Source organism: Canis lupus, chromosome 21, assembly GCF_048164855.1.
Source record: "Canis lupus baileyi chromosome 21, mCanLup2.hap1, whole genome shotgun sequence".
Taxonomy (NCBI): Eukaryota; Metazoa; Chordata; class Mammalia; order Carnivora; family Canidae; genus Canis; species Canis lupus.
The window spans coordinates 50,136,008-50,163,619 of record NC_132858.1 but is presented as its reverse complement, the minus strand read 5'-3'; the positions used below and the strand labels follow the sequence as shown (position 1 = coordinate 50,163,619).

General features: G+C 46.7%; 1 protein-coding gene across 2 annotated transcripts in view; it reads right to left on the bottom strand.

Annotated features, from left to right (window-relative positions):
• The window catches only part of VOPP1 (VOPP1 WW domain binding protein), a 99,512-nt gene that overhangs the window by 4,691 nt on the left and 67,209 nt on the right, over nucleotides 1-27,612 (bottom strand). For both annotated transcript variants that reach the window (XM_072791685.1, XM_072791686.1), the window contains exons 3-4: nucleotides 22,896-22,973; nucleotides 17,741-17,877 (exon numbers count right to left, since the gene is read on the bottom strand). In XM_072791685.1, the coding sequence (XP_072647786.1) occupies nucleotides 17,741-17,877; nucleotides 22,896-22,973 (215 nt within the window). The remainder of the gene's footprint in view (nucleotides 1-17,740; nucleotides 17,878-22,895; nucleotides 22,974-27,612) is intronic.

The following is a 27,612-nucleotide window of genomic DNA, read 5'->3' as shown; positions in this document are numbered from 1 at the left end:
CCATGCAGGAAGGATGCAGGGAGAGAGAAAAGATGGCTTAGGAGGGAACTGCAGGAAAGACCAACATTCAAGACACGAAAAGAACACAACACATGGAAGGTGGCGGAGAAGAATGCAAGGAGACTGGGGAGAAATAATGAAAGACAGTGAAGGAGGGGTTGCATCATGGTGGCAAAGGGAAAGGAGAACCTTTAAGGAAGAAGTGATTGGTTCTCTACAATGTCAAACAGGATAAGCTAAGAACAGCAAATTTTCAATGGATATGGTGTTTGGGATTTCTTATCAACAGCTCTAATACAGTGGTAGGCAGCAACAGCAGCGGGCAAAAATCTGTTCAGGGGAAGGAAGGAGAAGACCAGATGAGGAGATAGGTGGTAGCTAAAGGGATACAGGAAGAGGTAGATGCATTTTTAAGGATGGGAAATGCTTGAGATTGTTTATAGGGTAGAGGACACATATATAGGCAAGAGAAAGGATTTCTAGGGAAGAATATAAGCTCAATGAGGGTAGAAACCTCGTAAGCCTGGTTCAACATTTGCACCTAGCAAAGAGCCTGGTGCACAAGAGGATAGCTATGCATTCTGCTGCATGTGCGGAGAGAACGGAGGCAGCAGCTACGAAAGGAGCACAGGGAACCCAGAGTTGTGTGGGGATGGGGACCGGGGCACTCACAGCAGACAATCTCTATATGGACTGAATCCAGGTGGTAGGTTATTTGAGCAGATAGATTCCAAATGTTCAAGAAGAGATGGCCACAGACAGTAGCAAAATAGTGACAAGGAGTGTCAGAGCCCACTGGGATTCAAGACTTCATGAGGAAGGGTGGGAGCCAGGCACCAAGAGGATGCTGGCACCACGTCTTTACCCTATGAGGGTAGAACGTGGGAGAAAAGAGCTAGCCCTTGGGGACCGAAGGTTCATGGCTGACGGTCCAGTTAGAGAAAGAAAACATAGAGAGGATTCTATGAAGAAGCTAGAGTTACAGGAAGACTTTCTACACTATACAAAGAGGAAAGGATCTGGAGAAGCGAGTAGAACAGTGACGGCCACACACGGCTGCACCTCCTGCTTCCTCAAGCATGGAGTGAGCATCCGTAATGCCAGTCTGCTCCACATCTGGACTGCACAGGTACACACACACAAGGAAATCCACACATTGCATGGCTGTGGTGTGGGGACAGGAAGGAGACAGGAACGGTATCAGGATTGTACACATTCTTTTCTTAAGATTTATTTATTTGAGAAAGAGAGTGAGGATGAGTGGGAGGGGCAGAAGGAGAGGAAGACAGACTCTGAAGCAGACTCCACACTGAGCATGGAGCCCAACAGAGGGCTCAATCTCACAATCCTGAGGTCACAGCCTGAGCTGAAACTGAGAGTCAGATGCTTAACCAAGTGTGCCATCCAGGCACCCCCAGAACTGTATACACATTCTCGAAGACACTGAGGCTCAGGAAGATGGAGTAACTTGCCAAGAGCACACAGCTGATATTTGGAAGCACTGGGATTTGAACACAGAAGCGCAGGTGGAAAGCCCTGGCTTTTTCCACTGTGACAGGTGTCCCTCACGATAAGGTGATCAACGGGGGACATTCAGGCTAGACAGGGATGGGAAAACAAGAGAAGACTGGTGACACAATGGGCCTACATTCTGAGCTCTATTAAAAAATGAAGGGCTTGACTTAGAACTGTCATGACACAGACTTCCCACCTGGGCTGCACGCTTGTTCCTAGCACATGATCTTGTCTTCAGAAAACTGAAGTCATTTCAATCTTTAATGCCATCATCTCTCTTTTCATTGAGAGTCTTAGCATGATTCGAGAAGGAACTCTAGATTCAGCAATGGTGAGTATGAGTGTCTTAAAGATGTCAGTTGATAGCCGATCCTCCTAAATAGAACTACCCCACCTACGCTAAAGAATGATCTGGCTGCCAAGCTTTCTTAACAGTGACCCTGCCACCACCCAACTATGCTGACTGGCCAGTAACTTGTGACTGGATGAGCTGGGCCAATCTTTTCTTGAAATGCAGAAGAATCTGGCTGGTAGCAGAGAATGGAGTGGAAATGCAGAGAGAGGTGGAGACAGCCTGAGGAAGATCATATGGCCCGCAAGATGGAAAGGTTACCAGCCCCAGGCTGTCCCAATTCCCAACAGCCTCTCTGCGTCTTTATCATTAGCCCCCATTTGGAGTTAGCTCTTGAGTTTCAGTGCTCTTTTCACTCTACCTATGGCCTAGTTCTCAGTTTAACCAGACCCCATATCCTGATTCCCCACATCCAACTCCTCTAGCCAGGCTGCTCCTCAAAATGTAGGCAGGTCTCTTAAACACACTGCAGCAGACTCACAGCTCATCCTTTCCACTCGTGAGTCAGACTTCCTGTATTTATTCCCATTCTTGGTTGGGGCACCCTACTCACCAGTTGGCTCATGGGACTATAAGCTAAGTTCCCTTATGAGGAATAACAGACTGTCGATAATCAGGTTCTTAGTTCAGTCTTATTTCTTATTGCCCTGCCTTATCCTCTCCTCCCAACAAGAACCTCGTGCTTGTATCCTGCTCACCTCACCGCCCACCCTCACTAGAGAACATTTTCTGGGTGTTCCACATGCAGGCCACCCCTCCATCTCCTTACCACCCTCCTCCCTGCCTCTTGTCTAGCTAATTCCCCTTTACCTTTCAAGTTTCAGATCAGAATCACCAACTCCAGGAAGTTACATCTCACTGCCTACCACTCCCTTCCTGGCTGGATTAGGTACCCTGTCTGCCTAGCATCCAAAACAGTGTAATTTTCCGAGTTGTCTACACATGAAGATAGGATTATTCATCTTGGAACCCTCAGAGTCCCGTGGCGTGTGATATTGCATAAATATGTGAGGTGAATGAAGAGGGATGAATGGTGATGTTGCTTTGAATTTTGCCTCTGCTATACTGTGCTGGGCACACTTGACAATTTCCTGAGACACATCCATTTCTGATACGACAGGAAGAACAGGCTGCCCCAGCCCACCAAGTCTGCACCAACCGCATCCATCACTACTGAGGGCAGAGGCATTCAAAGATGACCTCAGGGGATCCCTGGGTGGCTCGGTGGTTTAGCACCTGCCTTTGGCCCAGGGCGCAGTCCTGGAGCCCCGGGATCGAGTCCCACATCAGGCTCCCGGCATGGAACCTGCCTCTCTCTCTATGTCTATCATAAATAAATAAAATCTTTAAAAAAAAAAAAAAAGATGACCTCAACTCCCTGTCACAGATGACTGCAGGGTGGGCTGCGGTCTCTGTACCAGAGATGTGCCTTGGGCTGTGTCTGTAACATCAGTGCGTCATGGCCCCTCATACTGGAGAATAATGAGACGTATGGGCAAGTGTGTCCAAGTGAATTGGCATTTTTATGTTATCAGTCACAACTCATGGATATTGCTGGGAATTAGGATAGGATTTAAATATTGGAGATGGAGAGGCCTTGGGAATATTAAAGAAACAGAACGGAAAGGAGGTGGATTATGTATTTCCTAAGGAACGTGAACCCTTAGGTAGAAACACTTGGCAAATACAGGGATGAAACATGAAGGAAAGTCTGTGGCACAGGTGGAAGGGCAGGAGGAAGAGGATGGACCCTCGCAGAGCACCTGGCCAGGTAGGTGGTGGCACCAGCTCACACGGACACATCTACTAGATCTCTGCTCATCTGGCTAGAAGAGTAAGTCTTTTTATTTTTATTTTTATTTTTATTTTTTATTTTTTATTTATTTACGATAGTCACACACAGAGAGAGAGAGAGGCAGAGACATAAGCAGAGGGAGAAGCAGGCTCCACACACCGGGAGCCCGACGTGGGATTCGATTCCGGGTCTCCAGGATTGCACCCTGAGCCAAAGGCGGCGCTAAACCGCTGCGCCATCCAGGGATCCCTAGAAGAATAAGTCTTAACCCAACACTGACTTGGTTGACCATCTGGCCTCCCATGGAGAAGAGAAACTGAGGAGATGGACTGATTTCTGACTCGTTTAGCAAAGTAGCAGAATGAACAGTTCATCCCACATGTGAAAACTAGAGAGAAAGCCGGGCAGAAACAGGCTGTGTCCACAGGCTTGAGAGAATTTCGAAAATATTCCCCCCAAAATCCTTTTTGATCAAACTTATAATGTTAATAGCTTGCCTAATATTGGATGATCCCTGCTTTCTTAGGAAGATCAATGCGTGCTCGTGGTGGCTTATTTCTTTGACACATTGTTAAATTCAGCTTTCCAGGACTTTTACATTTATGCCCATTAAACACAATTCGGTATAAGTTAACTATTGTTGCTTCCAAGTTACACCAGTTTTATAAAAGAAATTATATAGATTTCCATAATTTTTTTCCATAATTTTCTATATGTTGTGTAATTCATATATCGTTAAAATGAATTGGTTCTTAAAAGTTTCAAAAATACCATATGGGGATCCCTGGGTGGCGCAGAGGTTTGGCGCCTGCCTTTGGCCCAGGGCGCGATCCTGGAGACCCAGGATCGAATCCCACATCGGGCTCCCGGTGCATGGAGCCTGCTTCTCCCTCTGCCTGTGTCTCTGCCTCTCTCTCTCTCAATCTGTGACTATCATAAATAAAAAAAAAAAAAAGATACCATATGAATTTAGAGTCATTTTGGTAGTGAATCCTTTGAAAAGTTCTTCAAACTCTTGCCTGGTTTGCTGAAATTTTCAATGTTCTGATGCATCTTTGGTAATGTACACTTTCCCCTCTTACCAAGACTTTCCATTTCATGAATACTTCTTTGTAATGTTTCATCTTCTTTGGACCTATAGTGTTTTAATTTATGATTTTATTTTTTCCCTGTTTTACTGATTAGATATATCAAGGGTGGGACCTGCAATGATATTTACTTTTATTGCTTTTGTACCAAATACTAACTTTTTTTATTTATTTTTTTTATTATTATTATTTTTTATGATAGTCACAGAGAGAGAGAGAGAGAGAGGCAGAGACACAGACAGAGGGAGAAGCAGGCTCCATGCACCGGGAGCCCGACGTGGGATTCGATCCCGGGTCTTCAGGATCGCGCCCTGGGCCAAAGGCAGGCGCCAAACCGCTGCGCCACCCAGGGATCCCCCCAAATACTAACTTTTAAATTTGCAAATCTATTCTGCTTTGTGCAATTAATTTATATTTTTTATTATTTGCTTCTTATTGCTTTCTGTGAGTTTACTGATTTCTGAACCCCTTTTAAGGAGAGATCAGTTCATTTGCTTTCATATTTTAAACTTTTAACCAAGAATAAGGCTATGAATGTACCCTTAGAAGTCAACTTACATTCATTGCATATATTTTTGTATTAGCATTCACAGTGATTCCTATATTCATTTGAGTACTCAACAAATATTGAATCCCTACTATATGCCACACTGTTCTAGGCACTTAGGACAGAACAAAATTTCTGTCCTGACAATGCTTGCAGCTAAGAGAGACAATAAGTAAATAATAAAAAAAAATAGTATATTCACTGATATTAAGTGTTAAAAATGAAAATAAAGCAAGGATGTTGGAAAAAAGCAAACAAGGGAGGAGGAAAGGGAATATAATTTTTCACTGTGAACACAGAGAGGGTCTCATGAGAAGGTAAAAGACCTAAAAGAAATGAAGAAATCTACCATGAGCATATGGGGAAGGGGGATGAAGGACATGCCATGGTTACCTGGGGCGGGGGGTGGGGGGAGGTGATGGAGGAGCAGCCACGCACCTGGGGCGGGGCAGGTGATGGAGGAGCAGCCATGCACCTGGGGGTGGGGCAGGTGACAGAGGAGCAGCCATGCACCTGGGGGGGGGGGGCCCGCAGGTGATAGAGGAGCAGCCATGCACCTGCGGGCGGGGGGGCAGGTGATGGAAGAGCAGCCGCGTGTACCTGGCAAAGAGGGTTTAGATGGAGAGAAAGCCTTTCAAGCAAAAGAAATCACAGTGCAAAAGATGCCAACAGAGTAGCCTGGAAGGTGTGAGGAAAGCAAGAGGCCAGTGTGCAGGGAAGCGGAACGAGCCAGGAGGACGGCAGAAGTCCCTGGGAGCAGAAGAGCAGTATGAGGGGGAGACCTAAGATGGAGGGACCTTGCTGGCGCTATGAAGACCTCTGACTGGGATCAGAGAGCTCTAAGTCTTCCACTTAGGAAGCTCTGACCTGTTACTGCGTCTGCTTTGTTGGAAATAGACCAGAGCAAGGAAGTAGGAAGCAAGACTAGTTAGGAGGCCCCTGTGATAATCTAAATAAAAGGTGGCAGATGGGAGAAAATGTCAAGATGGCTTCTGGTCTGAGCAACTGGAAGAAAAGAGTTGCCATTTAGGGAAACTGAGTCACATTCCCAAGATCTGCTAGGGAGGCATCAAGTTAGAAATGAAACTGAGCACACCCTGAGCTATGTGATTTCTGCTTTTGTAAACGTATTCAGACTTTGTTCGTAGTGTACAATTTGAAAAATTCTTTTAAATATGCCAGTCATTTTTAACCTTAATCAGATTCATAGTAATGCACGGGCACTCCTATAGTTCCCAACGTTCTTTCCTCTCATTTCTAAGTTTTTGTTTTATAGACTTGAATTTAGTCAATACATAACTTAAGTTTACCTTCACAATACAAAATTATTATTATTTTTTAAAGATTTTATTTATTTATTCATAAGACACAGAGAGAAAGAGGCAGAGACACAGGCAGAGGGAGAAGCAGGCTCCCTGCGGGGAGCTCGATGGGGCACTTGATCCCAGGTCTGCAGGATCACGCCCTGAGCCAAAGGCAGACATTCAATCACTGAGCCAACCAGGTGTCCCCAAAATTATTTTTTATCAGCACGAAAAAGATTTCTTTTTTATATATGTATCTGTTCAGAAAATCATGAGTTATTTCTTGAAGGATAAACAAGAGACTGGTAATACTGGTAAGCTGAAAGAAGAGAACCAGGGAAGAAATGACTTTGTATACTTTCTCTTGCATTTATTATCCATTTAAAAAAGGGGGAGGGGCTGGTTTACTGCTTCTTTGGGAGAAGGAGGGGTTGAGTTAAAAGGAGTACCTGTATTAGTCCCTAATACTTTCATGCTGACCTGCCAGGGTTTACAGAGATTAAAGACTTGAAATACAGCTAAGACACACACGAATACTGGAGCCCCAGTGTTCCACAAGAAAAGGCAGCCACAAGCTTTGTGAGCAAGGTTAGTAGGAAATAAAATCTTCTATCAAAAGTGTTCACTTTAGGATGCCTGGGGGGCTCAGCGGTTGGGCGTCTGCCTTCGGCTCAGGGTGTGATACCAGGGTCCTGGGATCCAGTCCCACATCGGGCTCCCTACAGGGAGCCTGCTTCTCCCTCTGCCTGTGTCTCTGCCTCTCTCTCTGTGTCTCTCATGAATAAATAAATAAAATATACATTTAAAAAAAAATACTCACTTTTTCTTTCCTGGCTGTATAAATCAGAATTTGAGTGAAGGAAAGTTTTCCCCACTACTGACAATTTAAAAACAGAAGCTAGAATAGTTGTGCTAAGAATATAATGGTATTCCACAGAGCAAATCATAGAGCACAAGGAAGAAAAAGAGCAACAGTGATCACATCCCAACAGAGATAAGGACTAAATTCTACTTCAGTCCTGCAGATCTCAAAGGTTCTCATACAGGCTTTATTATGATTTTTTTTTTAAGATTTTCTTTATTTAGTCATGAGAGACACAGGCAGAGGAAGAAGCAGGCTCCATGCAGGGAGCCCGATGTGGGACTCGATCCTGGGACCCCGGGATCACGATCTGAGCCAAAGGCAGATGCCCAAACAGAGCGCCCTGGGCGCCCCTCTCACACAGGCTTTAACGCTTAGCTTGGATGAGATTAGTTATTGCCACCACTGCTCACTGCCTTTTTTCTTATCAAACATCTAGACCCCTCTGTGTGGGTCCCATTCCAGGTCAGCTGGGAATCGTGTTAAAATGCAGATGCTGACAGAGCACCTCTGGGATGCCACAAGACAATCTGCACTTCTAACACGCTTCCAGAGATGCACGTACATCTCCAGGTCAAACTTCGAGTAGCAAGAACCAGACACGTTAGAAATGTCTATTGATCTTCATAACATATTATTCCCCATCTTAGAGATTAGGTCCCTCTGTTCACTCAAACTCTTCCCTAAGTCCCATCAACTCTAAGGCCAGGTGAATGCACACCTGTCTGTTGCCACCACCTCCCTGCCACCGCCCGGGCCCAGACCCCCACTGCCTCCTACTGAGATGGTGACAGCCAGCTCTGATTCCCCTTCCTCCACCTCTGATTCTCGCTCAAGGTTCTCCTGTGTGGCTATCAAATCACCTTTGATCGTTCTCTGCTAAATATCCCTTAATGCACCCCTATTATTTCTCTGTTATATTCTTCAGCTTTCCTTTCTCTGAAGCAGTATATATAATTGGATTTTTAACACAACTTGATGTTTTAACACATTTGGAGTCACTGTAATATGTATTGCAGGCAGTCCTCCACTATTACCGAATTTTGTTTTTACATCTCATCAATGCTTCTCATCTAGTCTGTTTTTGTGCCTTAAAAAGTGTTTATTACTATCTTCCATGTTGGTTTAGAATGGTGACATGTTAATTTGCTTTAGGCAGGGAGGGGCAAAGGGAGAGGGAGAAAGAGAATCTTAAGCAGGCTCCACACTCAGCACAGAGCCGGATGAGTGGCTTGAGCCCATAACCCTGAGATCATGACCTGAGCCAAAATCAAGAGTTGGTTGCTTAACCGACTGGGCTACCCAGGAGCTCCAACATATTACTTTTAATTCCAAGAGTAGATACTACCCAGATGCATAATAAACTGTCAAACTCAATACTGGAGTTCCTTTTGTGGGAAATTAGCAGTACGGACTTCTTAGCCAGCCTTTATTAACTGAACGTGGGGACAAACATGCACTTCTCCAGTTTGTAAAAGCCTCATGAACAAAAATGCTGGTGAGAGGTGCCCAAAAGTGGCAAAAATAATGTTGGAGCTTGCTTTCTTTCACTGAAGCTTCTGGTGACAGATGGGAGGCCAATTTGGCGGTGTGGAGTAGAATACAGAGTAATTATTCATCAGCTGGAAGGTGGGCTTGAACCTGATGACCAGTAGGATACTGTGACTTTGTATGATTTTTCTCTCCTTCTTTTTGCCTATGATAAATCAAAGAGAACTAATAAAGTATCCCTGGTTGGCTACATACCCACTGCTAAGCTCACTTTGTAATTATTACCTTCATGGGTCTCAAATCTGGCTTGGCTTCCCACTAGATAGCTTTTCCCTCACAAAGATGTAAAAGTTAAAAATTTTTTCAGATTTTTATTTAAATTCTAGTTATTTAATATATAGTGTAGTAATGGTTTGGGGAGTGGAATTTAGTGATTCATCACTTAAATATAACAATCAGTGCTCACCATAGCAGGTGCCCTCCTTAATACCATCACTCACTGAGCTGATCCCCACCCACCTTCCTCCATAAACCCGTTTGTTCTCCTTCCTTAAGCGTCTCTTATGGTTTTGTCCACCCCCACTCTCCTTTGTTTCCTTCCCATATATTCATCTGTTTTGTTTCTTAAATTACATGTATGAGTGAAATCATCTAGTGTTTGCCTTTCTCTGACTTATTTCACTTAGCATAATATACTCTAGCTCCATTCACATTGCAAATGTCAAGATTTTATTCTTGTGATGGCTGAGTAATATTCCATTGTGGAGAGATATATATATACACAGAGGCAGAGAGAGAGAAATAAAGCGCGTGCATGCGCGCACATCTTCTCTATCCATTCTTCAGGTGGTGGACATTTGGGCTCTTTCCAATAGTTTGGCTGTTGTTAGTAATGATGCTATAAACACTGGGGTGCATGTATCCCTTCGAATCTGTATTTCTGCATCCTTTGGGTAAAGACCTAGCAGTACAAGGCTTGGTGATAGCGTAGTTCTATTTTTCACTTTTTGAGGACCCTCCATACTGTTTTCCAGAGTGGCTGCCCCAGGTTGCATTCCCACCAACAGTGCAAGAGGGTTCCCCTTCTCCAGACATCCTCGTCAACATCTGTTGTTTCCCGAGTTGTTCGTTTTAGCCATTCTGACCGGTGTGAGGTGTGATCTCCTCATGGTTTTGATTTGTATTTTGTAAGAGTTAAAATATTATTAATACATCAAACAGCAGATAGAAACACATATTAAAGTATCTCCCCAACACTGTAAAAGTCTTCCAAAAAAAGATGAAATGTATTAGAGGACATTAAAAGTTTATAAAAGGTCAAAAGAAAAGGTAAACAGCAGAACCAATGAAAAATGCATGTTGTGTTTCTGTGAAGTTCTGCAGGCCACCTGAATGTGCAAGATAGGAAAATAAAACTTTCAAACTTCATAATTTAACTTCGGGGTCTATAGCCTCCACATTTTTCTACTGATCAGAGGTCAGGAGTTACCACTGCTGCCAGTCTGCTTTGCTGTCCTTTGGGAGCCCAGAGGCAGGGGCCATCTGTTTAAACTCCACTGTATGCACTGAGGCTACGCACGGCACTTAACACATGGTGCATGTGCTTAAAACATGTGACAAGTGACAGAAGGAGGTGTATGTACACAATACATCTTCCGGGGGCCTCTCTGCAACAAGGAGCTCTCTGTCTAGCTTGGCCCACGTCTGTCCTTACATCAGCTCTTAAAGAACAAATAACAGCCATTTCAAATACATTTAAGGAGAAAATTTCATGATGATGAGCTCAGGAGAAGTCTGGACAAAGAAGCAGACGTGAAAGGTAATCTAAGGATCTTAAATGCAAATGAAGTGAGTGGGGACAGTCTGACCAGCTTTGCACTTAGGAACCATGGAAGGTACACACTTCAGACTTCTGTCATCTGCCCTGAAGTATGAGAGGTTTCAAAAAATGTGGGCTGGGCAGCAAAGGGACTCTAACTCTGTCTTTGCTCCATCATTGGTTGAGCCGAGAATCATAAGCAGAAGACCTAAATGAGCTAGAAGTTTCCGTCCCCAGTGATCAAAGATCATAGAAGGAAATGCTGTGGTTATTAAGGCAACAACATGAACTGCCTACCAGCAGGGCCGGCTATAGAAAATGCCTTTCCTTTTGAACTGTACTCTGTGTGGAGTGTGTCATCTGTTTGTAGTAGCTAAGGATATTAAACGTTTTTATGGGCGGGGGGAAACCTTCACATTTTCAAATGGTAGGAAAAAAAATTAAACTCCCATTTTTAGATGGCAGACTGTTCTAGACATATCTACTTTAGATAAACTGAGTAATGCAAATCATAAGAAATAACGATTGAGGTGTCCTAGAAAAGGAAAGGGGTGGCATCAAAGCTAGAGAGAATCACCAGAGTAAGAATGACAGAGAAAAAATCAGATGGATACACCGAACTTTCTGGAAAAATATTTTTGGTTGGCAAGGAGGAACTCCATGCTCTAAGGCAGGAATTCCTGGGCTTCCCTAGACGAAACAGCTCTCAGAACCACAGTTCCTCGCTCGCCCTAATTATCTGGCCAGCGAGTCACCTTCTGCCCCCAGGGATGGACTGGCAGGGAGTATTCTGGTAGCTGTGAGAGTATATTAGGACACTGGCATTTATGACTTTTAAACGCATCACTTAAATACTGCCAGTTACCTTCCTTCTTTCACCAAAGCCATCGGTTCTAAAATAATTTCATCCTGAAGGGGGCGCCCCCGAGCAGCGCAGCAGAGGGCCAGGCACGCAGCCGGGCAGCAGGTGCAGGGCTCACCTACGTCCCTTCAGCCGCGGTTCATAAACGAACACCTCGGGGCCACAGAGGTTAGAGGTTAGAGATGCGGACAGAGGCGGCGGGGCTGTCTCATCGCCACCTCCACGTCCCTGAAGCCCCCCCACCCCTGCCTCCCGTCACACTGAAGAAGAATTCTGTTTATTCCACTGGCTCCAACAAACAGGTTGTCCCCAGACCGAATTGCAGCTCTGCCTGGGAGGGCAATTCAACTATCAAAACACACTCCCCATTATTTCCATTTTCCTGCCGTTGGTGTCATGTGGTCCGACCACTGGAGTTGCTGCAAGCGGACAGATCTAGTATAAGATCGAGACCTTAAACTGCCAGGAAACCGTCAACAAACTCGCCGTAAATGCGCCGCTGTACAGGAATAAGGATGCATCTCCCAGTGGAATACTGGACGGAATGCTCCATCTTCTTCTGTTTTGTTTTGTTTTTTTTTAATCAGTGTTAGTCACGTTAATCACTATTAAAGGAAACCATTTAAAAAGGAAACCAATCACATGAACACCATAAATGTTCCAATTTCTCTCTGTTTGTTGGTGTGATGACACAGTCAGGATCCACACTCTAAACGTTGCCCCCCACCCTCTTCCCTAAACGCAGCTTTACACTTCTCCTGCCACAGTTACGTGGCCTTGATCCCACCCTTCACGCTGGTGGCCACATGAGACCCCAGAAAGAAGAGAGGCCACAGGGAATCACCCATTCCTCAGTGGCCGCCGTAACCCCTTTCCCTACCTTCATCTGGTGCACACCACATTCAGCTGAGAACAACGCTCAGGTCTCCCTGAAATCCAGCCCAGCTCTCCTCCCACAGCTCCGCTTTAGCCAAGGCTTTTGTGTTTTCTGCCACGGTTTGAAAAGTTATTTTTTTCTTCCAGTTTTATCGAGGTATAATGACACAGGGCATTGTAGAAATTTAAGATAGAAACATAATGATTTGCTACATATATTCATACCATAAAATGATCACTGCAATAACATCAACTGCCTTGCAGAGTTACGTATTTTTTTTCTTTTTGATGAGAACTTTGAAGATCTACCCTCTTAGCAGCTTATATATGGTCAGCATGCTGTGCATTACGTCCTCAGAACTTATTTACCTTATCACTGGAAGTTTGTATCTTTTGACCCTCGTCCTCACCTGCACGCCCCCTCATTCTACAAGTTCTCAGAGGGCAGCCGTGACCATATCTTAGCCACACCCGTCCTCCTGTGTGAACACAGTGGCTGCTGCCCATGGGCTCATGTTTTCCAAATGAAGGGAGTCCATCTCTCCTCCCCACCCAGGAGGATGTATCCATGGCCCCTGCCAGCAGCATGGCGTGGAAATATCTGGGGAGCTACAGCATTTATAGAACTCTGTATGTAAAGTTGCATTTTGGCCACCTCTGTATAGAAAGATTAACTAAAACGAGCAGTGCTTTGCTTCATATGATTCCATTTTGCATAGAAAGTGCCTAGGCTCGGAAGAACAAGTGGACCACTCTGATCTCACAGACCTTGGGCTGTCCAGGTGCCTAAGAACCCTAAGGACCTGGACCCTGGCCTGCTCAGGTGCCTTGACTTTTTTTGTTCCCCAAAACACAGCTTCTGTGATACCCCCTCATCGAGCTTGAGTCTCAAATGAGCTAAATGCAGCCTTGGGCTTCAGCCTTTGTTTCTTTGGGAGTCCTGCCTCTGAACTTCAATTGCACGCCTCGTGTGTCAGTCTCTTCCCCCAAGTCGTGCTCGAACCTGCATCAGCCCCCTAGAACCATGATGCTGCCACAATCCTCCAGTTAGGAGCATCTCTGCAGCGTACAGATCTGCCTCTCTTCACTCACCCACACTGGCCTGGGCTGCTGGTCCCAGCTGGAACACCACCGTGTGCCCCTCTGCATGCCAGGCTATGAGCTGCTACCCTCTCCCTGTCCCCCAGTGCACAAGTATAGGTTCTCTAAAACCTTCTGCTGTTTCTTCTTCATGAATAAGCAAAGCTCACCAGAATACACTTGCCCTCCCCCAGGTCAGCAGAAGAGATTTCCCTAGCAAATCCACAAACGCTATTCTGTGTTTCATGAAGATACTGTTTTCCTGAGCACTGGACATAATAGTGACCTTGTGAACCTACTATGTCACGTTAGTGCACTGAGTTTCTCCGTAGAGTGCCAAGCTCTGCATGTCCTTCTTTTTATACTGCACATTCCCAAGGGCACGGTGCCCTGAGAGCTACAGGATCTCCACAAACAGCTGCAGAGAGGATGAATCCCACTGACAGGATGAGGGGGGTATCTACACTGGAATCACTGAAAAGCCAACAGGCCCTATTTTTTTTTTTTTTTACTAGTTCTAAAAAATCAAATCAAACCACTTGTGTTGCTCCCAAGCTCAGCGCTGTGAACAAATGACACCGACTTTGATTTTATAGTGAAATTATGGAAACTGCCGACTCCCGTGGAACAAAAAAGCAAACCTTATTCTTTCTCTCTCTCTCTCTCTTTTTTTTTTTTGAATAATAGTGAAGCAAAGTTTATTGAGTGATGGGACAAAGCTCCCAGCAAGTCTTATTCTCATACGACACTCTGGTCTATTTCGAGACTGCCTATCTCATGCTGCTACTGGCCTGTATGAAGTACACAAATGGGAGAGATGGTGATTCACCAAAACCAATGCTCTCAACAAGTGGTGAATGGGCTCTTATGCTGCTCCAATGGTCAGTGCATCATGAGAGGTCTTGGAGGGAATGAACGGCCCCCACTCCTGAGAATGCCTCCAACCACAGGTAGAATGGGGCCAAACCACACTACCTGAGATGTCTGAGAGGCTGTGCTTCTCCCTCAACAGCTGCTGACTGGCCTTTCTAGTCTTTCTCTGCTGTCTACAAAGAGACTCTTTTTTATTTGGAACTCCCCTGCCCGAGGCTCCTATGTTTATGCCACCTTCAGTGGTGTCCTGCAGTTGGTCCTGTGGTCACAGGACATCAACAACAGCTGTTTGGAGCACTGGAGCTCCAGAGACGTGGTGGGCATGTTAAAGGCTGGTGTGAAAGGAAGACCACAGGGTCCTCCCTGCCCACTTCCTGGTCCCTCGTTCCTTCTCCGCTCACCCCCACTTAAACATTCAGTCCCACCTACCTGTACACCAGACAGCCTCCCACATACATGGCTTCCCCACATCCTCAATTTGCCTCTGTAGCTCTCGCCACGTTTGATGACTATATGGTCATTTGTGCCACCATATAGGCTTTCACACCCAGTTGTGCATATGACTCAATGCTGCACAAGTGGGTGAGTGAGGGCTGGAACCCAGGCTGTGGGGTAGTGTCCCATGTACCTGCTGCACCTTAGTAGCTGTGCGGATACATGGGCTGAGCGAGCAATTCAAGCACGGCAGGGCTCCAGGCTCCGAGTGTGGCCCCTATAATCCTGACCCCAGGCTGGCCAGGTCACTCAGCCGGCAGATGTGAATCCATCTGGTGCCGGAGATGTAATCCTACTGAATCATGGGCTCCGTAAGGGTCCGAAGTACATAAGAGGGATTAAAACTCACTACAATCAATGCTGTTAAAGAACCTGGCAAAGCACCCAGAAGGGAAAGGCAACAAAGATGTGGCTTGGGACAATTTCACTAAGGGGGCCTTTTCCAGGCAGACAGCAGACAGAGGGCACATGCAGGGGTCCAGTGAGACAGCAGGGCTATGAGAGACCAAGTGGCTGACATAGGGCACTGAGCAGAAGCAAGTCCGTGGGCGGAGGGATGAGGCTGTAAAGGATGTTGAGTCCTTGGCTGAGTGTGGACGTGCTGGTAGCAAAGTGAGCAGAGAACCTTAAAGCAAAAGAATAATATGACCTATGTGCTTTTTAATTTTTTTTTTTTCATCAAGAACTTTCTGGTGGCACTGTGGGAGACAAAGAGCTCGAAGACATCAGTGACTGGGAAACTTCCAGCAGCCATAGCTCAGGGATAAAATGAGAATCTGATACCTACTTATTGGGTGCGGTTGATAAGGGTGCTGAGGACCTCAGGAAGGGAGCACCAGCATGCAGAAAAGAGGCAGGACGGGGAAAGACGGCACATGGGGGACATGCTGCACTGTCATTTGGAAATACGAGATGCCATAGACATTCAAGGAGAATTATGTGGCATGCAGCCGGGGCTCCAGATGCCCCCCACATGTTCACCCTGACAGTAAAGGGACCACAGAACTGACACCTGGCCAGTACTGTGGACAAAGGACACGTGGCGTCTTGCATCTGTGACATGACTGCTTTTCCCCGCACTACAAATCAACATAGTGATTAAAGAAAAAAAGGAGGAAATTTATAAATCTTTGACTCATACGTCTGATCTACTGTTTCTTTCTTGGAAGAAAAAAAAATCAAAGGACTGACTTAGGCTAATTCAGATGAAATTAAATTTTGCACCCTCCTCAATTTCAACCGAAAAATTTGCACTTCATCCTGTGCTAGAGTGTAAATTTGAAGCTATTCAAGTGTTTCCAAACATGAAAGAATAAAAATCCACTTACATGTGAAAAGTGGGACTACTCTGAAAGTTTAACATACAGCAACCTCTGAATGTTACAGAAAATACCAGTCAGATCTTTTAGTAACATTTGAAAAAAATAATAGATTTAAAAAAAAAAGACAACTAAGGAGTATCTGGTGTAAAAGAACTAATCAACAAATGTCCATCTCTACTCCCTTTGCATCTTGAGAACAGCATGTCCTCATGTGAACAGGTGAGAGAAAACTTCTTACTCTCAATCCCCCTAATTTTTTTTTTTTATTAAACCACCTTTTTGAGTTATGACTGACCTACACAAAGCTGAACATATTTAATGTATACAACTTGGTAAGTCTGGAAATAAATATATACAGTGACATCATCACAATATATGCCATAAATCTATTCATCACCCCCATATTTATTATGATGATGATAAGAACACTTCATGTACGATCAACTCTCTTCACAAAATTTTAAGTTAACAGTGCTATTAACTATAAACCTTATACTGTATGTAGCACTTCTCTAGGACATACAGACCACGGCAGGAACTGCTCCTAGAACTGTCTACTTGAGGTGTGGTGTGCGATCCATAGAGAGAACCCCCGCCCTCAGCTCTCCAGGTGGAAACAGTGACAGGGAGCAGCAGGGCAGCGTGTGTAGGAGGCAGGCCTGCCACCGAGCCTCGGCACACGGTGGCCCAACAACGGGAGCTCTAACGAGCAATGCCTAACCACCCCTCTATCCCTTCCTCCTCAGGTGGTTCCCTCAAAGGGAAGGGAAACATCTCACAAGTAACCTCCCTAACAGGGAGCCAGCCTGTGTCCTGAGGGAAGCCTGAATTCACCTACCATAGTACCTGAGAGTTTTAGGTAAGTTAAAGCAATTTTGTAAGAATTAGGAAACCACGAAGTTTTCTTGACTCTGTGGCACCACTTTGGGTAACTAACATTCCCTAACTAAGCCAAATGTAACTTATACAAAAATGTCTCGAGCAGCACTATTTATAAGTACTCAGAATCCTAGTAAATTGCATAATAAATGCTTCTTGAATGAATGAATAAAAAGCAAAACAAGAGAAAACAAATGATCAGCAATGACATAATATCTAAGCAAATCACCATTTAGCAGCATCATTAATATTTAGCCCGGATGCATTATGAATGACAGAGACACTGCTGTTTGTACATAGAAATTTATACATGCTATGATTTTTTAAGGAAAAAGAGCAAACTATATGCATATATGAACTGCATAAAAGGTGCACCACTAATTAGGTAAACATATTAGAAATACAATCCACACTTTTCATTAGCACAAATGCACAGTAAGGTTGATCACCGGAACTTAATTGAATAAATATGGCCTGAATTTACTCTTCTTAGCATATCCGATAGCAGGGACCTTTTTAAATGCTTGCAGAGACACAAAAACTGCAGAGAGGAGAGACAAGGACAGAGGGGTGGGCTGACCTGGAGCGGGGTTTGGGGGCTGCCTGGTGTAGGACACGTTGAACGCAGGCTCCTCGATCAGCGGCGGGGGGTACATGCGCCTCCGGATGAAGAAGCCGGCTCCGCAGCAGAAGAGCACGCCCATCATCAGGAGGAACCTGAGCAAGAGCACAGTGGTGAGGTGGTGCTCAGGGCCGATCGGGGGGCCGGGGGGCTCGGCGATCCCGAGGGCAGGGGGCCACAGGGCGGGGCTCAGCACCTGGCTCCTCAGGCTGGCCTTCCCCTCACATCTCCCCCCGGACGTTCCTGGGTGGACTTCTGGGATGCCCCCGAATGGAACTCACACTGAGAAGCTAAGGGAGAGTTCTCAGCTCCAAATGGTCAGCTGCCTTCGAAGGGTTGGTACAAGCACTTACCGTCCATAGCTCTCACCTCAACTCGGTCATTTTAGTCAAAACAGGAGATGCCTTCTCAACCTCAATCTCAATGTTTGAACACAAGGCCACGGCCAATCCGGCTTTTGCCTCACTGTCCATGTCCTCCGTTTTCCATTCTTTGCCCAGGAAGCAACAAGGACAAGCACATTTATCCTTCCTAGCAGTTTTCTCTTCATTGTAACGTGAATATTCCCAAAGAAATTTTAAATGGTGACCTTCCTAGAGCACACCCTCATTATAGAAAAAACTACAGGACTAGAAAAAATACTCACAGTCAATAGAAAAGCTGCATATATAAAATCTCTAGGTATGGCTGACATTCCCCTACTGTGATCTTAAAATCTAACGAACAGTAGAGCTGAATGCTTTGATGACAGGACCTCTGTCCAGCTCATCTAGGAGTTCTCAGAGATGGTCACACTGCTGGCATTCAATAAACGACTGCATGGCTTCTTCCCACCTCACATTTGCACCATACCTTTTCTTCCTGAAACAAGGGAAGTCGTTCTGAGAAGAGCCAAGCTGTCTGTCCTGCACAGACATGGCTGGGAAGCTCCTGCATATCTCAGACCTGACATTACGATGGGACTCATGCAACCCTCCAGAACCTCAGCCAGTATAGCCATACTATGTGGGCAGCATACTGCCTTGTGAAAGACGAACATGCAGCAGAGCCGGCTGTGCCATGGTTTAAAGGAGTCTGGCCATACATACATGAAATTTAAGAAAAAAGGCAGATGATAAAGACTTTATTAGTATGATGTTAAGTGTAAGAAGACACTTATTCACTGATAAGTCAATCAGTATTTACTGGACAACCTTGGAACGTGGAGTAGGAAGATAGTAGGAACGTGGAGTAGGAAGATAGTTCAGAGGCATAGGACAGGAAATTATTCAGGAAAGGGCAGAAATTGTGGCTCTCTGACCTGTCTTCTAATTCATTATTCACTGAACAATTTTAAGCATCTGCTCTGCTCCCAGCACCATGCTATGCATTACAGAGAATATGGTGAGGTCCCTCTCAACCCATTAAACCTGAGTTCTAGTAGAGGAGAACAGCAAACAACAAATTTACAAAATCAGTGATTTACAACTCTAGTAAGTGCTAAGAAAGAAAAATTAAGGTGCAATCAAGGGGGGGGGTGTATGGTGAAATACATATAAAATTGACCCTTGTCACCAATTTTAAGTGTACAATTCAGTGCAACAGGTTTTAAACAAGGGTAGGTATTATAGCGAGGCAATCAGAAAAACTTCTTTTCCTTCAACATCCGAGCTGAGTTCTGAAGAATGGAAAGAAAAGAGGCAAGTTGAAGAGGAGGCAAGGCACGTTCTGGCTGGAAAGAACAGCATCTATGCTCCAGCAGGAAGCTAGGCAGGCGAGAGGCCCCAGAGCATGGCCGGGGAGCTAAAGGAGCTCCACGGTGCAGGGGCCTGGCATCTCACCACTGAGATGCTGGAATCACACAGGGAGCCGTTCGAGCTCTTAAAACCAATTTCCCTCTGGTGGACTCAATTATAATCGTACATTCAACAGTGGGTCCAACTCTAAGTATCTGAGCAGGAATATGAAGCATAGAGAGGCTGACTGTCCACAAAGGTTTACCTTTTCAAATAACCTTGCCACTTACTCCTAAGAGACCCGGCGCCTGGATTAGAAAATGCACAAGACCTCTGAGAGATATGGGTCCCTTCCATGAGATAAGCTGCCATGCGGATTACACTATCAAAGGGAATTATTCTTTTGCTAGCCAAGTAAGAACGATATCGCACCTCATACTTTAGACTGATATAAAGTAAGTACAAGGCAGGGACAGGGCAAAGTCACATGGCAGGGGACCAATGGCCAGCTTAGGTATCAGTCATCATCAGAGTCATTCCTCATTGAAATATTACTCTGAAAGAACTTATTTTAAGAGAGAAACTGATAAGGGGGCAGCAAAATGAATTTATAGTAATATTGAAAGAGAGAAAGCAGGACCTCAGTTAGGGAACAGGAGTGGTAGAGGAAGAGAGGCAGTTCTTTGAAGTACTGAGGATGGTGTTCTACAAGTTCCTTTTCACTGCTGAGCAGGTTTGGGGAGCTTTCCAGGATTAAGACAGGAATTTTCTGCCTTTTCTATTGTCGAAAGTAGTCTGATTTGTTCAGCTCAAGTTGTTTTTTCCAATTCCTTCCTGCCCTCCCCCCAACACTTGGTTCTCTCCTTGAATGCACTGTCCCTATGCAGACCCAGGTGCATTCAGCTCCCTGGAGTGGCGGCGCTCTGCAGCAGGCCTCATGCACCACACTAACCCTGCCAGGTGCACTTCTTCCCAGGCCTATGCAGACCCAGGTGCATGCCTCTGGCATCAGAGGCTCCATCTTGTGTCTCCGGAGTGGGAGGCACCCGCAGCAGGCCTCATGCACCTCGCTAACCCTTCCCAGTGTGCTTTCCAGCTCTACCAAAGGTGCTACTGGTCTAGTTTTTCTAATCCTCATGATTTCATTCACACCGTGTGAGTCAAATTTTTTAGAACTGGCAGGGCCTTTTGAAAGCATTTTCATCTTAAACCTTTGTTCTATGTAAGGAGACAGAAGTCTTCAGAAACGAGGTGGGACCCAGGAGAGCAGCCCTTCCTTCCCTCTATGTCCAGCTCCATATTCCCATCCCTGTGCCTCTCTCCCAAACACCTGCCCCCCCACATGAGTTTCCTGACACTCTCACCACTTTGGCTCTTCTTAGCTCTGTCCCATCAACATGTGGGTCCTTTGCACAGAACACCCTCTCTGAGACCCGAGGTCAGAAGCTTTGCCAGCTCTTCCCAACTTCTCTGGCATCAGAGGCTCCATCTTGTGTCTCCAGGACACTGGTTTAAAACTCTCTACATACAATTACCTATTGAGACATCTGTGCCTTTTAGGAGCCTGACTACGGGAGATGCCTCTCCACGGGACCCTGGTACACACCAGACACTTCATGTTTACTGAGAGGAGGAGGGCTTGGAGCAGAACCCAGGCATCCTTTGACTTTAGCTGGCACCCCTCAAAATTATACCTTGAGGGCAGCTGGGGTGGCTCAGCAGTTTAGCGCCTGCCTTCCACCCAGGGCGTGATTCTGGAGTCCTGGGATCGAGTCCCATGTCGGGCTCCCTGCATGGAGCCTGCTTCTCCCTCTGCCTGTGCCTCTGCCTCTCTCTCTCTGTCTCTCTCATGAATAAATAAATAAAATCTTAAAAAAAAAAAATTATACCTCGAGGAGTTCTCTGGCTATAGAGAACCTGTTGTCAGAATCTCAACACTTATAACTTGACCACATCTTCCCGCATCTGGATCCTCTGATTTGATGGCCCTCACGAGATGTCTCTGTGTAGGGGTCCCACTAACTCCCTGCGTGCTATCTTACCAATGCACCCCAACTCTAACAAGTGATTCTGATGAGTAGTTCAAAGGCACCTGACTGCTGGTTCAGGTAAAGCTTCCTGGGAAAGCTAACAAAAGGTGTTTTAGTTTCTAGGCCCTCACCTTTCGCCTAGGCTCTCAATTTTTTTTTTTTTTTTTTTTTCCCTGAGGGAGGGTAGGGGCAGAGGGAAAGAGAGGATCCTAAGCAGGTGCAGAGCCCAACATGGGGCTGGATCTCATGACCCCGAGATCACGACCTGCGCTGAAATGAAGAGTCAGATGCTTCACTGAATGAGCCACCAAGGCACTCCCTGGACTCCCAATTAAAAAAAAGAAAAAAATCACATAATACCAAAACCTTGACAAATTTTTTTAACTTTGAGGAGCGTTTCACTGTGAGGAACATCTGGTGCTTCAGGCCACGTGGCATAACTTCCTATTTCAGGATTCTTACCCCCAGACAGTCCTGCCTCCTCGTACTGCAAGGCCCCCTGGGGGAAAACTGGTGGGAAGGATCCATGAGGCTAGGCAAAGCTTGAAGTGCCGCCCCTCCTGGTCCTCCCGTCCTGGTCCACTCCACCTTGAAGCGCACCCAGAGATGGAGACACTTAGAAAATCTTAGGCTTAAATTAAAAAAAAAAAAAATTACCTTCTCTTACAGAGTTTTAGGCACCAGCATGGCACCTGGCTCCGGGGGCTGGCCGGAAGTAGTGACACGGAGGCCGGAGAGGTCAACGCCAGCCCCAGCGGCGGCCAGGCCAGGGTGCGCCGTGACCCGAAGGCAGCCTCGGAGCCGCGGAGCCCGCTCACCGGTGTTTTCCGTAACCGCGGCCTGGGGCCGGCGGTCGGAAGGGAAACAGAAAACCTCACAGAACGTTTCACGTGGCCGCTGCGACGTGCTTATTAGTAAGAGTCCTCGAGGCCTCGGAAGCCAGAAATGGCGGAGCCCGAGGTCAGCAGGGCGCTGCGGGGTCCCCCGGGGGGCGGGGCAGGGTGCTGCGCGCCGGAAGTGCCCGCCCACCCGCCTTCCGGCACATCCGGCCCCGCCCCGCCCCGCCCCGCCGGCGCTGACCCCGACCCCGTGGCGTCCTCGCGGCCGTTTCAGAGGCGCGGCAGGGGGCGGCCCCGGTATCGAGGGGAGGTGCGCCCCGTCGGCCACGGCCCGGGCCCCGCTCCGCAGTCCGGGCGTCCGGCCGCTCTGCCGTCCCTCGCGGGGCTGGAAGGTGGCCGGCGGGCCGCCTGGCCTCGGAGCGGCGCTGGGTCACGGCCACGAGCCGGCCGGAGGACGCCGTGGTCCGCGCCGTAAGAGGCGCCGCTCCGGGAGGCGGGGCCTGCGCTCCCCGGGAGGGGCGGGACCTACCAGAAGTACCACAGCCGCTGGATGGACAGCGCCCGCACGCAGCACCGGGAGCCACAGCAGTCCTCGTACGGGCGGCATCTGAGGAGACAAGAGAGGGCGGAGGCTGCTCAGGGCCCGGGGCCGCCGGGACGCCCCCCTCCCCCCCGGGCCCCACCGTGCGGCCCCGCGGACCCGCCTCCACGGCTGGGACCCGGACCCCCTGACGAGGCTCGGAGGAGGGGTGCGGCCCCGCGAGCCCGGGGAGCGGAACCAGACGACGTCCGTCCCGGTCTTGCCACCTGAGGGTGGGGGGCTTCTGGCAAGTCACTCAGCCTCGGTGAGCCTCAGCTCCCCATAACTGCATTTTTGCATTTTCCCCCAGAATACGCGGGGGGGAGGGCAGGACCCCTTTAAAGTGCTAAGTTTTAAGGCCATCACGCTTATGCGGACTTGAAGAAAAACAGGGCATCACATCTAAGAACTGTTATCTCGTGTCTTCACATAGACACCCATGCAGACGTGTGTGGACCAGGTCACAACCCAAGGATGTTTCTCCAAGGCTTCTGAGGTGCGAGCTCCAAAAGCGGACAAGCTCAAGTTTCTGGCGTGTCTGGATGAGCTGCTTTCTCCTCCCGTTGGGTCCAGGGCCGCTTTCAAGTTTCAAGTTTCCAACTAGGCGGTCACTTCCTGCTGCCAACGATGCCGGACTCCTGCCTGGGTCACTCTGGTCAAGCGGCTATTGCAGTTTTATTCCTAATTCTACCAGAAGATGCCCTGCAGTGATGAATTTCTAGAAGATGCAACTCTCACGAAGGCCTTCTCAAGTGGGAATGTCCCTGCTCACCTGCCTACTCCTGAGCACCTCCTGAAGGAGGGCAGGAAGCGGCTGTGGAGGGGTGGAGAATACAGACGGCAGGTATTTGCGCCTTCGGAGAAATGAGACTGTTAATCCCTCCATTGCTCTACGACCTTTGCCACCATGATGTTTCCCGTGTCCTTCCCTCTGGGTTTCGCCCCTAACTATAACTAAACCTGCCTCGAGGACAGCCAGAGCTAAGGGTACACTCAGGGAGTCCACCCAACTCTGGTAAGCATAAACTTGGTATAAAAAAGGAAGGCAGGTACCGGGATAAACATCTGGTGAACGGATCATCTTTCAAGAGCTGAATTTGATTAAGTGCTTCCTTCACAGCTATACTTACAAGCAAGCATTTGCGACTTTGAAACCTAAGCCCCTGCAGCATCCTATTTCCCAGATTAGAAAAAACACACAGGACAAGAACCCTTACAAGCCTCTTGTCTCAAATTCTACACACGTACACACACACATACACACACGTACACACGTGCTCACACTGCCCTTGGCCTGAGAATCAAGATAGAAGTATAATGACTTGGTGTTGTTTTTTTTATTTTAAAGATTTTATTTATTTATTCATGAGAATACACAGAAAGGAGAGAGAGAGTGAGAGAGAGGCAGAAACACAGGCTGAAGAAGAAGCAGGCTCCATGCAGGGAGCCTGACATGGGACTTGATCCCAGGTCTCCAGGATCATGCCCTGGGCTGAAGGCAGCGCTAAACCGCTGAGCCACCCGGGCTGCCCATGACTTGGAGTTCTAATTCAAATTACTCTCTGTTGGCAAGACTCAACATCTAAGTGCTCAGCTCTTACTTTTCAGGATCCAAATTTGGAACACTAACAGTAAATATGTGTTGTCAACTGATTATCTGCTTTCTTTTCTCCAAACAGAGCATCTTTTATACTCCCTTGGTTAGCTGAAGACCCATTCACTCCAAGCATACTTGTTGCTCATCTGCACTCCTGGACCGGCTCCCAGGGTGGATGCTGACGAGTGCCAACCTCTTGAAGGAACACGTAATTATCCATGGAGTGAAACTTGTGCCCCCTTTCTTTCTGCTACTTTTTTTTCCCCAGTGAACCTGCTGGCAAAAATTGGAGCCCTAAGAACATACCTACTGGCATTTCAAGCAGCTGTGATTATAAAAGGAATGTTAAGTGTACAGGGAGCTGAATCGAAAGCAGTAAACATTAGCAGGCAGGCCAGCATACTAAATAAGCCCTCATCTGACACATCAGGGCGCCTGGTGCCCAGCTCTGAAATGGCACAGGCGTTCCAGCTAAAGACAGCTCAAGACTAACCAGGCGTCTTACCTTCACTGTGTTGGATGCAGAATAAATCAGGACAGAGACAACAGAATGGAATTTCCCTCCTTGAGCTATACTATTCTGCGTGCCACCTCAGACTTACCGTAGAAAGGAACAAACACCACTCTTCACTAAATCTACTCTTCAATGTATCTAAATTTTAAGTCTAGGATCCTGAAAGACACAAACAGCTTCAAAGATGTGAAAACAGCATGTACATCCAATGGGTCCCTGGAACTGTGCCCTGAGAGCCAGGTGTTCTTCACTGTACCCCATGATCCAAACAGATTTCTGATGAGGTCAGAGTAGGCGGTGTGAATTTGTAATTAACTACATTACAGAGATAAAATGAGACTGCCCCGCCTCTCTCCTCCAGCAAACGATAGGTGGTGAGGTCCTGAGGATACATAATGTAAAAGGAAGCATATGTGTGGAAGCATATCTGCCACAAGTTAGAAATGTCAGAGCAGCAATGAGATACAAATAGAACAGGACGGCTCCCTCAGCAGTTTCAGGCGGCTAAGAAGTAAGCATACGTCACACTTGGTGCTGTCCAGGAGGTAAGGGCGTCTGGCCATCGGACATGTGCTCTTAGCCGTCAAGTCTAAATCTCAAGAGCAGAAAAGGATAACACAGCAGAGCAGAGCACATTCAATGTTAATGGAGTCACAGAATCTTTGTAGTAAAGAAGAATGGCCAGATGTTGATATATTAACTCTTTCACATGATGTGAAATGGTAATTTGTATTTAAACTGATTCATGGGGGATCCCTGGGTGGCGCAGCAGTTTGGCGCCTGCCTTTGGCCCAGGGCGCGATCCTGGAGACCCAGGATCGAATCCCACATTGGGCTCCCGGTGCATGGAGCCTGCTTCTCCCTCTGCCTGTGTCTCTGCCTCTCTCTCTCTCTCTCTCTCTGTGTGTGTGTGTGTGTGTGTGACTATCATAAATAAATTTAAAAAATCAAAAATAAAATTTAAACTGATTCATGGAAAATCATCTCAGCATCTGGTATATCAAGTAAAATATGAGTTAGGGGGATCCCTGGGTGGCGCAGCGGTTTAGCGGCTGCCTTTGGCCCAGGGCACGATCCTGGAGACCTGGGATCGAATCCCACGTTGGGCTTCCGGTGCATGGAGCCTGCTTCTCCCTCTGCCTGTGTCTCTGCCCCTCTCTCTCTCTCTCTCTCTCTCTGTGACCATCATAAATAAATAAATAAATAAATAAATAAATAAATAAATAAATAAATAAATAAAACCTTTAAAAATATATCAGTTAAGTATTCAGAGTGGAGGTCTAGAGATGGAGTTTGTGGGGTCTGGGTTTTTTTTGTTTGTTTTTTTAGTATTCAGTAAAGAACAGGGCATGGTTCACAAATGACAACGTTAGAGTTTTAAGTAAATTCCCATCAACATTGTGTTATTTAAATATGCTAATCTATTCCATTACCTGCTGGATTAGGTCTCCGCAAACCATTCCCTTCTAAGTTTCTGCCAATACAACATTTTTTTTTGCCGAATCCCAAGTTTCTTAGTTTGACAGTGGCCTAGTCTCCTGAATTTTATGCCTTGTGTATCTTGATATCTAGACTTGCTTCTGACACTACTTTTATTATCATGTTTGCTCCCAACAGAGCAAAGCACACAGCAGATGCCTGAAGAAGACTGAGTTAGATTCAGGAGGTAAATTCACATTATCAGAGACCCTCAATAATCTGAGAGAAACTGGATTTCTTGGAAAAACTAAACTCAGCCCCACAAGGTTTGGAGAAAACTCTAAAAGGTACATGAAACTCTGGGGGGACAGAACAGAGGTCAGCTTGATCCTCGGCCTGCCCAACACATTTGGGAAATCTCTCTGTAAGAGCTTGAAGAGCTCTAGGCCTTACTTGCATGAAGGACTCCAGCCTCTGACTATCATCGTGATGGAGTTTCCTTTCTGCCTCCTCACACAGAAGCTGTCCATTCCCTACTGCAGGGTCTCCTGAAGTGCACACCTTTGATGGTTACAGGGCATTCTTCCCCATACAGAATCCATGTCTGGCCCTCACTGCTCCCCTTCCTGCCTTACACGGACCATTGCAGAATAAGTAGCCCTATCACCATCTAAAAGAATTCCCTGGGCAACCCTGGTGGCCCAGCGGTTTGGCACTGCCTTTGACCCAGGGTGTGATCCTGGAGACCCAGGATCAAGTCCTGCGTCGGGCTCCCTGCATGCAGCCTGCTTCTCTCCCTCTGCCTGTGTCTCTGCCTCTCTCTGTGTCTGTCATGAATAAATAAATAAAATCTTTAAAAATAAAATAAAAGAATTCCCATGATTAAATTTCATGTCTGAAATCTGGTCCATTATGTCGGTCAGTCTGGAGCTTGGAGAACTTCGTGCTGTCACCCAGGCATTCATGATTCCTACTAGTTTTCTGTCATTTACGTGAAGAATCCAAGTCAAGTTTTCTTGGGACCCAAGAATGTCCAACACTACCAAGCCCATCCTGCTCCTTCTGTCTGCCACAGCCCCACAGCAGATGACATGCATGGCAGTGTCCAATAATGGCACAGTAAGACCTGGTAGAGA